Below are 15,572 nucleotides of genomic sequence, written 5' to 3'. Positions count from 1 at the left end.
GGGTCTCTGTCATTTCTGGAAGACCTTCCAGACAGCTGCCTTTGGTTTTGCAGCCCAGCTTTTCTGCGGAGGAGAGAGCCCAAGAGCGAGGTTGTGTTGGTGATATCTTCCTCTCTGGGTGAGGAGGAAGAGTGTTTGTCACTCTTCTACCTTGCCTTGGAGCCAGGTGGAAGGAGGACAGCATGTGGGTTTGAATTGCTGATAATGCTGGAAGCCAGCCATGGGTTGTTTCCTAATGCCAACATTTGGAATGGAGATGGGAGAAGGTGGTGAATAGAGATGTTGGAATTCCCTACTTTGTATGTGGATCATTTTCTGGGAAGTTTGGAGCACAAGGCAAATTTCCAGTTTAGATTCTGATATTAGCCTCATGCTCTGGGTTGTGCATCCCTCCTGAGCCTGCCTTTCCCTTTCTCACTCCTCTCCACCTCCTTTCTGGACAGCCTCTCCAACTTCCTCAGTTGTTAAACAATGGGCCTCAGAAAAATGTGAAGTTCTTTTCCCCTTTCCTTTCCTTTTTCTTTTCTCTTTGCGGCAGAGATAGGATGGCTGCATGTTCCACTGATGTTAAAAGGACAACGTTATCATTGTTGCTGTTTTCATTAAAGCATAAAAGGGCCATTTCATGCCAGAGCCCTTGAAGATTAATTAGAAGTTTAATACATTTGGTTTGTTTCTTGAACGTGGAAAAAGGCTGGTGGAGTCTTCGTGGTACTTGCTGTGGTGAGTCAAATGATTATGGACAAAAACCCGTAAAGTTCCCTTTCATGTACACAAGTCTTTCAAACCTTGCTACAGCCTCCATCAAAATGGGCTGAAGCAGAAGCTGTTCACGAAGAGGATGGGTTGGCGCAGCGAACGGGTTGGCGCAGCGAAGGTGACTGAAGATTGGCCCATAAACTCTTTTAAAAATTAAGTAAGCCAAGTGAGATGCAGCATTTGCTACCCTGTTGATTCCTGGCTGTTGTGCAGAGGGGATGCAGTTGTGTCTCAGTGCTGGAGGTTCCCAGGTGTCGTTCTGTGGTATAGCAGAAGGGGTGCTGTTGTCTCTCAGTGCTGGAGGTTCCTTTGTGGTACACTGGACTGTATCCGAGGTGATACAGTTGCGTTTGTGGTGGCAGTTCCCAGGTAATATGGTGAGTGCCAGGGAACACTACAGCAGAGTCGTCATTACTTGTGGTATTTCAGAAGAGCAGTACAGTTGTGTGTTGATTACCAAATGCTACGATCTGTGTTGCAGTTCAGCTGAGTAAGGTCCATAGATCATGGAAAATAAACTAGCAGAGCAGAGGCACTACTGTATTGGCTGGGTGCTTTAGGAGCATGGCTGCCATCTTGAACCTGGTCCTCAGTTGTCCTTTTATCCAGTCAGTGAGTTGAGTATTTTGAGGTATTTTATGCACCGATGCAGGAGTAGACCTTGTACATCAAATACTTGATTAGCAGCCTCTGTCAAGAGAGGGCTATACTGGAGTAGCAGTGGGTATTTCAGGCCAAGGTTGAGGGATACTTGTAGAGCTGTGCAAGATCCCAGGGTTGGAGCAAGTATCTACCTAGGCTTGTCACCAGAGCGTCTGGCCTCCTGGAAAGTAGTATGCTGTACGTCGGAATTCAGGGGTGTTAGAAGAACAATACATGGCTTACGCTAGCTATACATGTTGTGGCTGCGTGTCCAAGAGTATCAAGTTCACCCACAGAACTTACTAAATGCAGCTAGAGAGATGAGTCATTATAGTCTGTGTGTTGATGACTCCGACGGTAGGGTCAAAATACAATAAATCTCTTCAGTCTCCAGAACTGCCTGGAGTTACATTTTATGGTGTTTATGGTTTGTTCTTTGCTTTACAGCTAGTGATGAAACTGAGGAAGCTAAAAAGGGCTCAGAAGAAATAGCTGTAGATGAGGAGGAGGAGGAGGAGGAGGAGAGTGTTCCAGGATGTACACTGTTCATCAAAAACCTCAACTTTGCCACCACAGAAGATATGCTGAAGGAGGTGAACAAAGGGAGAGGTGGTGGGACTGGGTGTTGCATGTGTCCAGCAATGTTCTGTTTAGATGGAGCAGCTCGGTTTGAGTGGCTTGGTCAGGGTCAAACAGTGAGTTTGTTGCTCAACCTAGATTTAAAAGTCCTTCAGCTGCTCTACTGTTTGGTATTTTAAAGCTATCGATAAAGCATTCATCAGTACATATCTTTCATCCAAGCCTCTACAAACATTGAGCCCCCCCTGGCCCTTGTGAGAAAAGTCTCATAGCCATTTTGCTAGGGTAAAGAGTAGTAGAGAGGTGAGGTAGCTTTCCTAAGGTCATACAGTAAGTCAGTGGCAGAGTCAGGAAGAGTAACCTGAAGTTCTTTCTGTTTCCTTTTCCAGCCACTAAACAACTCTCCATTTTGCTGGTAGGAGACAATAGATCTAGCTATAGACCACGCTAGAGCTGTTCTCCAGCTTGGTTGTGAAAATATTATGCTGCACAGATTGAGGCTAGTGGTGGCTTTGAATGCTCAGAGAATCTTGCACTTGGGTTTTTTCATTCACATCAATTGTCATGTTAGAGGGCAGTCAAGTAGACTGTCTACCTGGAAACTTTACCAGCCCAGGCAGTTTTCAAAGGCTAACTTAATTGCTCAGACATCCCTAGCGATCCATCTCCAGACTGGAGTGTGTTATCCCATCCTGTATCCCAGTAGAGGTACCCCCATTTCCCTTACCTTTCATGCCTAGCTCACTGTTGAAACACCAAATGTTTCAATAATCTCCCATACAGGTAGTCAAAATTGGAGGAAACTTATCCATCCTCCTCTTTGTTTCCTTCCTATACATATGGATCCAAAGGCCTTGAATTTGTAGAATTGATGTGTTCATAGAATCATAGAATATCAGGGTTGGAAGAGACCTCAGGAGGTCATCTAGTCCAATCCCCAACTAAATCATCCCAGCCAAGGCTTTGTCAAGCCTGACCTTAAAAATATCTAAGGAAGGAGATTCCACCACCTCCCTAGGTAATGCATTCCAGCGTTTCACCACCCTCCTAGTGAAAAAGATTTTCCTAATATCCAACCTAAACCTCCCGCACTGCAACTTGAGACCATTACTCCTCGTTCTGTCATCTGCTACCACTGAGAACAGTCTAGGTCCATCCTCTTTGGAACCCCCTTTCAGGTAGTTGAAAGCAGCTATCAAATCCCCCCTCACTCTATGGTTTAAGGGAACCACAAACTCCTGTAGATTCACTAGTACCTAATTAGGTCCAATCCGTTCACCATACCTTATACTTACATTGGGGCTATGCAACATATAATTAAGCCTGGCAGAATTCAGTTTTTATTTTTTATAAAATGATGGCTAATAGCAATGTTTATTGCTAGCATTTTTTTGTTGTAAACTTTCACAGTTGTGGGAAATTATAGGAGGGGTTGGACACACGGGGGGAAGGGTGTCAGACAGACAGTTATTTAATGACAGTAGATGTTGAGATTCAAAAAGTTAAAACTTTCTAACCATTAAAACATAAATTGTCAACATCACACATCAAAATATACAAAGTAAAAATCCTTAAACTGTAGTTCTCAAGCAGCATTTTTTATTGCCTATCTGTTTCAGGTTTGATTATCATGGATAGAAATATTTTTTTGTGTGTGCATGTGTATACGGTGAAATCAACGTTCACCAACATTTGTCAATAAAAATCGAATCCTTCCGAGCCTACATATTACATAGGAGAGCTGCCACAGGCACTTCTTGGTACCTCCCATGCGGTACTGGAAAGAGAAATGTTCTAAGGATATTGTAATGAACTGGCAATGGTTAGATCAGCTTTGAAGGAGCCAGTGTCTGGGTGGAAGCATTCTTTTAAGTACTTCAGTATTCTGTAGCAGTGATCTAAACTACTGCATCTTTCCATAGCTATAGTGCAGTGTGATGGATAATTACTGAGAGAGTGTTTTAAATAAAGGCTGTCACAACAGAATGCATGATGTGTGTCTTTTCCTTGTTCGGTGTGCATCTCTCTCTCTCGCTGTGGGTTGACTTTGTCTATTTCAGTTGCTACAAAAGGGGAACGTTGTCAAAGGGTTACACTTTAATTACAAAGAGAACTAAGGACCATGTAAAATTCTTTGCAGACGTTTTCCAAAGTGGGAGCTGTGAAGAGCTGCACGATCTCAAAGAAGAAAGACAAAGCAGGTACTCCTATGAATCGTTGTGCATTTCCTTCTGCTTGGGTTGGTGGTGGTGATGCCTTCTGCGTTCATTTGTGTGGGCAATTGGATAGTTGATGTTAAAAATCTTCCTTATGTGCCCAGAAATACATATGTTGAAATGACTGAAAACATAAGCCTCAAAAATTAAGTGCTGACTAAACCAGGAAGGTCATGCCCCAAAGGTAAGTATTAAACCATGGTGGGACTCGTAGTTGTTCAGCTGAAGGCTCCGTGAAAGTGTCATAAGCTCTACTTCACACCAAGGTCTTGTGAAGAGTTCAGTCAATTTTAAAAAGAAACCTCACAGGCACATCTGCCTACCCAGCCCCATGTTTGCTCATGATCTGTGATACACACATGATCTGGTTTTAGGAGAGAACCGTGTCTAGCTTCACTCTACCTTCCAGGACAATCAATTTCTGTCACTGAAGAATGACTTCTGTAGCTTAGTGCCATCAAAGTTCGGAAACTTGCCATTGTGTTTTCTGCTCAGGGCCTTACTTATGGATCCCTGAAGTTACGATACTATGACCCTGTTCCCTAAAAGCGTTGCATGGCCTTGGGTGTTGCAAACTTTTGCTGAATAAGGAAATAACTTGATCTACAGCCCTTTAATTATCTTTTCATTGTCGTCTCTAGCGAATGTCTCATTCTTCAGTACATAACCTAGAACTGATAAGAGTGACCATACAGGGACTATGCTTAGTTTGCATCTATTCTGTGGCGCTCAGAGGGACTCTGGCACACAAGTGAAATTTAGGGCACAACCTAGGTGATAAAGTGAAAGACATCAGATAATGTTCTCTGGCTTGTAAATAGATCTCAATCCTTTATTCCCTTGCCAAGACATTTGCACGGTGGTTTGGAGAAGACCTAATATGTATAAGCCCTATGCTCCTGGCTCGGTAGCAGTAGTTAGTTAGCTGCTTCTGTATCTGTGCACTTGCTGTACTGCTGACATCCCCAGTGGTCTGAATAACCAGGAAGGGGTGAATAGTCATTCTGTCAGCTGCCGAAGCTTTTGGAAATAAAGGGAGAAGTCTGTGTCTGGCAAGTGGGAATAGGGCCACCCTAAAGGGCAGACGCTATTTTTACATTAACCAATGGGAGAGTGGAGAGCATGAAATCGTTGGTTCCCAAATTAATTGAACTCCTGGTCTGGAATTATTTAACAAGCAGTTTCCATTCACATATCTAGGAAGAGTGTTCAGGCTCCCATATGCTGGGCACTGAATGTACGCAGAGACAGTCTCTCACCCCAAAGAGCTTACCCTATAAATATGACAACGGACATATTGTCTCCACTTCACAATTGGCAGTGGGCACATGCAGTTGAAATGAGCTGCCTATGGATACATGGGATTTTTGTGGCAGAGCCAATTCTTTCCTGAGTCTTAGACCAGGGCTCTAGCCAAAAGCCCATCCTTTCTGATGAGGGATGTACCTAGATGACAAACCTTTTTAAGGCTCCATTTACAATTGTTTTTAATTGGCATGTGCAAGGTATTTCCTCCTTGATGGCCAGAGTGAACTCTTTGATGGGTTTCAGATAAAAATACAGTCAAAACTCCAGCCGCAGGTTTTACATCCGTCTAAAAGGAAGCGTAAATTATTAGGGGGTATCTTTGTCCGAATAGGGCATGGTAGGAATGCCCAGAGAGTGCCTGTGTCTGGATTATGGTGAAAATTTCATTCCAAAAGTTTGCAACTGCAGCAGTGCAGGAAACCCTGTGCATGGACAAATTTGTATGTAAGCAGTATGGTCACTGACCTTTTATGTGCATAGCTATCATTTCTGTAGGACCGATAGTTAGGTTTTTGTTTAGTTGCATTCAAAGAAGTTACATATGAAATGGATTTCCACTGTACACAGCTGTCATACAACTTTCTTTGCATCATCTCCAGGGTGACTTTATCCTGAAGTGTCACAATTTCAGTTGTTTTAATTACCCATGGCTCCTCTGGGGCAGGTTTAGTCCAGCAAAGCTCACCCCATATCTAGCAGTGTTGATTCACTTTTTCGTTGTCGGTCATTAACCAGTCACAAGGGCCTATCCATTGTGCGGGCCACTATCGAATGCTTTTCGCCAAAGCATTTACGGGGCTCTTTCCTTCCCTTTCTGGCAGGCACTTTACTTCCTATGGGCTTTGGATTTGTGGAGTATAAGAAACCAGAGCATGCTCAGAAAGCCCTCCGACAGCTCCAGGTAACCGTGGGAAACGCAGCCAAAGGGGAGGAGTGGGTGGGTCATGAGCACTGTTCCCTCTAAGCTGTGCGTGTGCACACAGATCCTAAACCCTGCACACACGGCGAAACATTGCGTGTACAAAAATTTGCACAGAAGAAATTTTTTGCGCACACGGCCTGTCAGAAATTAGAGGGAACATTGGTCATGAGGCACCGAGAACCCTTCTAATATTTGTTTTTCAGTAGTTCCCTGCAGGCTGCGACTGAGGTCAGAACCCCATTGTGCTGAGTGCTGAACATACCCCTAGTAAGACGGTCCCTGCCCAAAAGGGCCCAAAATCTAAAGACACAGGCTGGGAGTGGAAGTAGTGGCTCAGGGAGGGAAAGTGACTCGCTCAGCATCACATCTCTGGCACAATTGGGATTAACTCAGGTATCTTGACTCCCATGCCAATGCCTTGGCTACTAGACCACACTGCTTCCCCATCTGTATTTATACTCTTCACCTGTATTAACTGCGCTTGGAAAGAGAAGAGCTTTGGGTGAAGGAGAGGTGGGAGGAAGTAGAATTGAGATGTAAAACTTCTTCTCTGTTCTTAAGGTCTGTCTCTTTTAGCAAACTTTGTAACTTGCTTTTTTAGGGTTGCTCAGTAGATGGCCATCAGCTGGATGTGAAGATCTCTGAAAGGGCCATAAAGTAAGTCTATCTGATTCCTGTCTGACTTCTCTGCACCAAATACACTTAAGCAGCAGCAGCCCTTGATTGCCCAGAATGGCTCTTTAATTTCTTTACAGTATGGTTGCTGGTGTCACTTCATAATTCAGTTGGTGAATAGTGCCAGTCTTAAATACACATTTACCTGATATGCTGGAACAATCCTATGGAACAAATGTTTTTCCTGGGCTCTTTCAGATGATCAGGTGTAAGTCTTCAAAAATAGCAGTCGTAATGGTGTTAGTCCAGTATATTAACTCCAAGGTATAGCCAGTTGTTTGACTACACTCGCTGTTCATTCTTAAAAATGTTAGAGAGACCAAATAACTAATCTTAACCAATTTTATTGTCTAAAGGCAAAGTAGGACAATATGAAAAGGAAACATACATACCCTCCCTCTGGGAAGCAATCCTTATCTCACAGCATGTTCACCGTACGCACAAGTTGTGCTTCAAAGATACACGTTGCAACTAGTAGTGTTTATAGTATGATTTTTTTACAAGTTACAGAATGCTTTTCACATTACTTAAAGTAAGTTTAACCCACTGGTTTATGCCAGCTTTGTCCTTAGTACCTCCCTATATTTTCCCATATCTTGGGTTGAATTGCTGCATTCCAAGTGTTGATGAGCCATGAAAATACTCCCAAAGTGTACTTGGTACAAAGGGTTCCTGCATCCTTGCTTTGAAAAGTTTCCTATTTTCTAATGCCAAAGCTGACTTCAGCTTCACAAAGTGTTGTGGGATGTATGATGCAGGTGAACAGAATTGTGGGAAGAGCATAATACATTCAGTTAACATAATTTCCCATCTCCGATGTGTATTATATTAATACTGTGTGCATAATACCTATTAATATGGTGTATACTACACCTAACATATATGCATTGACCAACAAGTGGATAGGAATAACTGAAATTTTAGGTGGCGATCTGTTTTTATTAGACTAAGTAGAAAATTAAAAAGGAAGCACTGAGCTTCTGGGAATCGGAAGGAAGAAAGCAAAGCAACACTAAATGATTTCATCACTTAAGTGAGAGACGCTAGACTAAAGGTGAACTATACTAGAAAAGTTGTCATAAGGGTCTCCCTGGGGTAATTTGCTATTCTCCTCCCAGCTTCTTAAAGAAAAGCATCTTTCCACTGTCATCCTCCTCTGTCCTGTAGATGATATTGTTCTGTGCCCCTTCCTTCATGCTAAAGGCATCTTTGTTAGACCAAGAGGAGCTGCATCGGACTTCCCTTAATGGCCCATCTGTACAGCTCTTCGGCTGCTGTGGGGTAATGCACCACTCTGTACATTGAGACCCAAGAATTGCCTCCACCTCCTGCTGGCTTGGACAGCCAGAATCCATGTCTTGAAATTAAACCTGGTGGCTTTACACAGTAGTATGAACTGTTCATGCTATTTACAGCCTGTCAGAGAACAGTTAAAAGTGAAACTAAAGGCACAAGCTATGCTTCACTTACACTACTTTAGCCAGTGTTGCAAACTTCTTCTCCCTGCTGTACCAGAGCAGGTCAGCAAATCAGCGGAAGGATTGGTCTGTTCCAGAATGGTAATCCCTAGGTAGTGCTTTATTTACTTGTCTTGAAATAGCACCCAGCCCAGAAGCCCCTGTTACGATTGGGGTCCTGTCTGCAAGATAATGCACAAACACGTAGGAAGACTATGACCTTTTTAAAATAATGAGGCAGATTTTTATATATTCCAAGTATAACTGTAATCAAACTGTTCTGTTCTCCCACCTGGTCTATGAAGCATCCATTGATTCAAATAAGAAGCCATTGAGCATATCGATCAGGAAACTGGACTCCAGAATGTCTAGATTCGTAAGCTGGAAGGAACCAGAAAGAGCGAGGTCTGTGTTCTGTTCTCTACAGTGTAACTTACCATGTCTCCGTTGATTTACCAGGCCCACTGTGACACCATCCCGCAAAAAACAAACACTCAAGAAGCAAAAGAGCTCCAAGATTTTGGTCCGAAATATCCCATTCCAGGCAACCGTGAGGGAAATCAGAGAGCTGTTCAGGTAAAGAAATCTGCTGCTGCTCATCTGCTCAGTGGGACGTTACTCACTGGGGCATCGGTGGCTGCTTTTGGCAGGTGACCTTGCTGTGTGATCATAAATATGACAGAACTGTTGTCTTACGGATTAAGTGAGACTTTTGTTTAGTGCAGATATGGACACATGAAATAAGCAGATTACTTCTGTGTCTGAGCTCCGCTTTGAGCAGGAGCATGCGGGGCGGGAGGGGAGGCGCATTAGCGAGTGGGTGATAGTGTCTTCATCCTGAGGGCCAAACTGCTCCAGCCTCTGTCTGAATTAGAGCAACCTGGGGCTGCACTAATGTACACCAGCAGTGTCTGGCCCCCTAGGGATCATATGCCCACTAAGGATCCACACTGAGATGCCCCAATACATCCCTGTCTCTTCTGACATGTTCCCTGTGCTGCATTGGTACAGTTGGTGCAGGAGCTGAGTTCTGTACCCCAACTCTTCTTAACTGGGGCAGGTCTCAGCTGGTGGGTAACAGACAGAAACTGGCTCCTTTGCGTCCCTTAAGCTGAGAATCTGACCTCAAATGTCTCCTTGTCCAGAATGTGTTCCGTGGCTTTCCCAAGAAAGTGAGGGGTGAGGAGCACCAAGAAATTGTCCAGACAGCAGATAGAATTGTTTTACATATGACTAAACAAATTCCTCACTAGATGTGAGTATCTGCTCGGATACTAGAGTAAACTGGGGGAGTCATAGAGTTTACGGACAGAAGGGAATATCAAATAATCCAGTTGACCCCCTAGGTTCTATTTCCAGCTCTGCCCTGACCTGCTGGGTGACCGTGGGCAGGTCACTTCCCCTCTCTGTGTCTTGGAGAATAATGATGCTGACCTGCCTTGAGGTATATTGATGCAAACAGCTATATAAAAACAAAGTCTTTTAGGATGTGAGTTCACGGTGTCAGTGTTTGGAAAGAGTATAGAGAGGACTTCTTCAGGTCTTGCGGGGTTAGGTTGAATGTGTTCTAGCTTTCCTAACAATGAACCCTGTTAGACTGTAGGTTTATTCCCTAAGGGACATGGGGGGAAATCCAGATGCTTAACCCACTCAAAGAAAACCAATATTGTGCACTGAAAAACAGTGTAGGGAACAATCCTCCAATGACATGTTGGGGTGAGCAAAACCAGAGGTCCCTGGAGAGCTTTTATTCATGGGTTTCTAAATACTGTATTAGCATGAAATCATGTAGAAGTGTTGCCAAGGCATAAGAGACAAAATACTTAGGCCTCCGTAGGAGGAAAGTGTGATCCTGTGTCCTCGCTGCTCGTTGGCCAATTCTTCTGTGCAAGGGATGGCGGTGGGCTAGGGATGTTGTATGTATTTAATTGGAACCAGGCTGAGGTAACCATGTGTTAGAAGTATGTTAGTCACATTGCTTATGGCTGGAAGCTGCTCAGATGCTATTGTAATGAGCACAGTAAAAGAACGTATATAGACTAGAGAGGGCTCTTCTAGCCAGAAGTCTTTGTCTATTTAAAGGCGCTTATATCTTGTATGCTTGTTCTTTGACAGAATAGTGATAGAGCCCCCAGAATTGGTCTAGACCCAAAATTTGGATCTTAGCTATTCAAATTTCTTAGGATGGGGAGGAAAATTGCCGCTGGATTTCTAATCATAGGAGACCCTTCAAGCCCCAAACTTAACTCTTCCTGCCAGTTGTAGAGCAACCAACTTGATGCGTCAAATTGCCAGTGCTCAACTGATATTCACAGTTTACCAGCCAACAGACCAAATAATAAACAAAGCCGGGCTGGCTTTCGGTTCTGTAATATATTCAGGGGACAGGAGGAATCTGTACTTGTCCAAAAGATAAAAGATCAGTACAGAGAGATGTTTTGTTTCACGTTATTAAAAGGGCTTTGAAAAACAATGCATGGTTGAGAAGATGGGGGTATGGGACCAGTCTGATAGTGTCTGTTTTAAGGAACACGAGGCTTCTATAGCCCATTATCAAAAGCGTGTTAAGAACAATGCATGTTAATCAGGAAGCAATGTTCCACCAAAATGTCAGTTTCACTTAGTTACACAATATATTTAGGAACACATTGTTTATCTTCAGAACAAAAGCCAGCAATGAGAGAACTGAGCTGATTTAATAATGTCTCTACTTATTTTTTTCAGAAGAGCTAAAAATGTGCACACATTGAACATTATTAAATGCCAGGCATTCTTTTGGGGTTTTGTTTAAAATTGTAAGTCTTTGCCATAGATTTAGGTCCTTTGGTGGGTTTCTTTTTAATAATAATTTTTTAGTTTAAAACAATTCTTTGGAACCAGAGGCATTTCCCTCATCAAGGCAGCAGGGGGCACTCTTAGTCTTCTCAGGAAATAAAGGACAAGAGGGGAACTTGTTGCTCGCAGACAATGACGCTGCAGGCCAGTGGTAGCTCTGCCTGTGGAGGTTAAAGGCTTTGAGGGACAAACCTCTTCTTTATTGTTTCACATGTTTAAAAGCCACTTTCTAGCCACCCAAGTGATGTTGTCCCATAACCCAGTTCCTTTACTCCACTTCTGAATTATTGTCTGGGCAGGATATGAAACACAGAAGGTTAAAATCCTTTTTATTCTATAAAAATGTCTTCACCTTTCAAGCTTTGTCACATGAACTCTCCCTTTTAAATGTACCCAAGAATAGGTGTTAGCAATGCTAGCTGTTTGAAATGGACAATGATTGATTTGTTTAAACAGTGCAGACTTTTGGAGTCTTCAGTTCATGGATTGTTCAGAATTGCAGCTTACCCTGTTCATCTTTCTCCTCTAGTATTTTGTTGATTCAAAGATCCATCATCACAGTGCTTAGCCTCTCTGTGGAATGATGATTATAGTTTAGGATGCAATACTAACAAGCTAAGATACATATAAAAGGCTGCCTTGTCCTTGCAGTCCTATGTTGTTACTCTCCTCTAGCCAATTCAAACTAACCTTGAAGACCTGCACCCTGGTCGTGGTAGTGGTGGGTTTTGGATCACTTTAACAAAACTTTCAGAGGAAGAAGGAGGATGAAGACAAACACTTTTGGAAAATCCATGCATGGGTGTTAAATTAGTGTTGCTTTCCCAAAACTGTAGCTTGCAGGGGATTCAAGGTGCATATCTTTGGTTTCAGAGGTTTAGGGATAAGGTTTTAATCCATTGGGAGTGTGTTGGAGAGTGAAGGTACTCCATTTTCTTCATGTGCATTTGGTGATGGTGAACACTGGATGGTGAACATTGGCAGTCCTGGAGTCTGAATCCTTTGCCTAAGCATGGACAACACTAAAATAAGCTTTTCCTCATACTGTATCTGTCGCCATACTTGAATCCTGGCCTGGAGGGACTATCCCTAATAATGAGGATATTTCAGTCTGTCTGCTCTCTTTGCTGAGGCTGCTAGTTATGTAGTTTATCAATTTATAACTGTCCATTTCCAAAATGGGGGAGGGGAGACGAAAAAAATTTCTCAGATGAAGACTTTTAATTCTTTGATACTATATTGAGAGAGTCTCTTAAGCTAATCTTTTCAAAAATGAGTAATGATTTTGGGTGTCTAATTTGAGACCTGTGAAAAGGCCTTATTTTTCAGAGGGCAGCTCCTGAGCAATTTCTGAAAATTAGGTTCCTTTCAAACATGTCATGCTGGTCCCACATAATCACCACTTCCCGTCAGAAGTCTTGATCTTAATGCTTTGTTTCATAGCCATAGCACTTCATACACCAACTTAGAGAGCATAAAAGATGGAGGCATTATTGTACAGACTCGCATCACTGAATATGAAGTTACAAAGATCTTTTTCCCCTCCTAAAATAGGAGCAACTAAAATGGTAAAAGGTCCTTTACATTTTCTCTAGATCAAATAGGACTTGTTGAGGGGCAAACACTGTAGGCTACTTTCGTAGAATTATAAATGCACATGGTGCACACTCCACCAAATAAGGGAATAAGAGCTGTCATAAAATCAAATTCAGAAAAAGCTTGTGATGGGGTCGAGTGGGGCTTCTTTTGAAAATGTATGGTTTTGGGGAACTTGCATATAAATTGGGTAAGATGTGTAAACCCTTTTCTAAAATTAGAACTATCTGTCACTGCCTCATGCTTCCAGATGAGCAGAGGAAGAAAACCAGGCTGCCCACTAGCCCCGTTATTTGCCTTCAGAACATATTAAAAAAAAGAGAGAGAAAATCCCAAAATTCAAGGTTTACTTCCAGTCTAAACACTAAGTTATATAGCTTTATATGTAGATACATTATTGTACATCTGATCACCTCTGTATCCTACCTGTAGGAGTCTAATTCATTCAAATTTAGTAAGACTTCCTGGTTACAAAATTTATATGGACCTCACCCTTAACAGAAATAAGTTTACAGCTATTGGGGGAAAAAAACACAGCTGAAAATAATACCAGAACATGGTACCAGGTTATGGTTCCTAGGAATAAATATAGCCTATCACATTGCTATGTGAAAGTAACATTGTGTTGTAGAGAAGCCAATGGATTAAAGATTGGAATATGATACTGGTCAGGTTTAATGTACTAAAAATAAACGGTCTATCTATTTTATTCTTTTTCAAAGGCTTTGTTGTTGCTTATTTTCTTAAAAACAACCCCTCCTCCGTCCCAAAAAATAACCACAATTCACGATGTAGTGCTTTTAGAAGAGCAATCTAGCCAGACTAGCCAGGACAGAAGTAAGTTCCCTCTGACCGACGAAGTAGAAGCAGTCATGAATCTAAAACTGTATTACAAGGGGTAAGAGTTGGAAATTGGATCTGTTCTTCTGGAAGAAAAAAAGTATGGGTGAAGGATACAGTTGATAAAATAGGTCGAGTTTTTTTATTTTTTTAACTAAATCTTTATAAAGTTATTCTTATGTCATTATCCACTTCTTCAAAGCTTGGAATGACCTATTAAAATAAGAGTTGTTACCAGAATGAGCTCTTCATTCCTCATTATGAAGGAACACGGAGATATAATGAAGTCTAGTGCAAGACACATTCCATGTTCACACCTTTCTCCAAGTAAAGAGACTGGTAAAAAATTTTCTCTTCCCCAAGATATCTTCCTGCACTTGAACCCATAGAAATTTTCACTAACCAAAGGCAGAAGAGAGAAAATTGTCCATTAATGGACAGTGAGGTTTTACCCATATAAGAGCTAGGTGGTATTAATTGGTACATTCAGCTCCTATATGCTCGGGTATATGACACACTAAAAATGCTTAGATAGCTAAGCACCTGACACTGATTATTGTACTGTGGCTGCAATTTTAAAAGTGGGAATGGTTATTTTAGATATTTTTATTTTCAAATGACTCGCTAAATCCTTCTAGCAGCTTAAAACCCAGTACAGATCTTTCCAGTCAAATTATTGTGTCTATTCAACAGTTCAAAATATTGAGCCCTAGAAGAATCCTCCATACAACCTCTGGAAACAAAGACTAGGCAGACGTATGTGCATTAACAAAAAGGATTGCTATTAATGCTAATATAATGCTTTCTATTTATTACCCCTATAAAACGGAAGCAAAAACAGATCAGCACATATGGGGATATAATGCTGAATAAACGAATTGTGGGATGTGTAAAGTTTGAGTGTACTAAAATACAAAATCAGTGGAAGGACATAACACAGATAATCAACTCGTCTGTATTAGTGCTCGTCTACATTAAAAACACTATAGTGGCACAGCTACACTGCTGTAGCTGCGCCGCTGTAGTTCTTCATTGTAGACGCTACCTAAGCCAATGGGAGGGATTCTCCTGTTAGCGTAGCTGATCCGCCTCCCCAAGAAATGGTAGCTAAGTCTATGAAAGAATCGTTCCATTAACCTAGCAGTGTCTACAGGGGGAATTAGGTTGGTTTAACTATGCCACTCGGGTGTGGATTTTTTACACCTCTTAGTGATGTAATTAAGCTGACTTAATTTTCTAATGTAGATCAGGTCCTCAGAATTTCACCTAAGGACCAGACTGCATTATCACATTTTTTCAGGACAGTAAAATGTTAATGAAATTTGTCAAATACTTGGTGTCTGTGACACTGAAGATCCATAATTAGCGCTAGTTGGGAACTGGAATTTCCATTTTGTGGGGAAATTCTGAAATATTTTATTCTGAATCTGATTGAAAAGCTGAAATTTCCCACAAAATGAAAATTTCGGGGCACTTCAATTTGGGACTTTCAAAATACTTTGGTAATGTCAAAATGTTTTGATGAATTTTGTTTAGCTTTTATATTATGTTAACATAGTAAACCTAGGTAATATATACATATAATAAAATATTTTAGTGTAAAAGTTAAAACAAACTGAATCAAACAGTCACAATGAAATGTTTTTACCTTGTTGAAATGAAAGTCTAAACAAATTGTTTAGACATTTCCCCTATCGAAAACTTTGTTGAATTTGACATGTTGCCATGAGATGTTTAGGTTTC

The 15,572-nt window shown here is 41.7% G+C and overlaps 1 protein-coding gene across 3 annotated transcripts in view; it reads left to right on the top strand.

Annotated features, from left to right (window-relative positions):
* The window catches only part of RBM19 (RNA binding motif protein 19), a 143,370-nt gene that overhangs the window by 37,772 nt on the left and 90,026 nt on the right, over nt 1–15,572 (top strand). For all 3 annotated transcript variants that reach the window (XR_014714219.1, XM_084648802.1, XM_084648801.1), the window contains exons 17-21: nt 1,849–1,994; nt 4,121–4,181; nt 6,326–6,405; nt 7,028–7,083; nt 9,018–9,134. Coding sequence is in view for 2 of the 3 variants with exons in the window: in XM_084648802.1 (XP_084504928.1) it covers nt 1,849–1,994; nt 4,121–4,181; nt 6,326–6,405; nt 7,028–7,083; nt 9,018–9,134 (460 nt within the window). In the remaining variant the exon portion in view is untranslated. The remainder of the gene's footprint in view (nt 1–1,848; nt 1,995–4,120; nt 4,182–6,325; nt 6,406–7,027; nt 7,084–9,017; nt 9,135–15,572) is intronic.

The sequence above is a fragment of the Lepidochelys olivacea genome (genome assembly GCF_965140295.1).
Source record: "Lepidochelys olivacea isolate rLepOli2 genome assembly, chromosome: 15".
NCBI lineage: Eukaryota > Metazoa > Chordata > Testudines > Cheloniidae > Lepidochelys > Lepidochelys olivacea.
The sequence above is the reverse complement of the archived record's forward strand: the minus strand, read 5'-3'. Positions and strand labels throughout refer to the sequence as shown.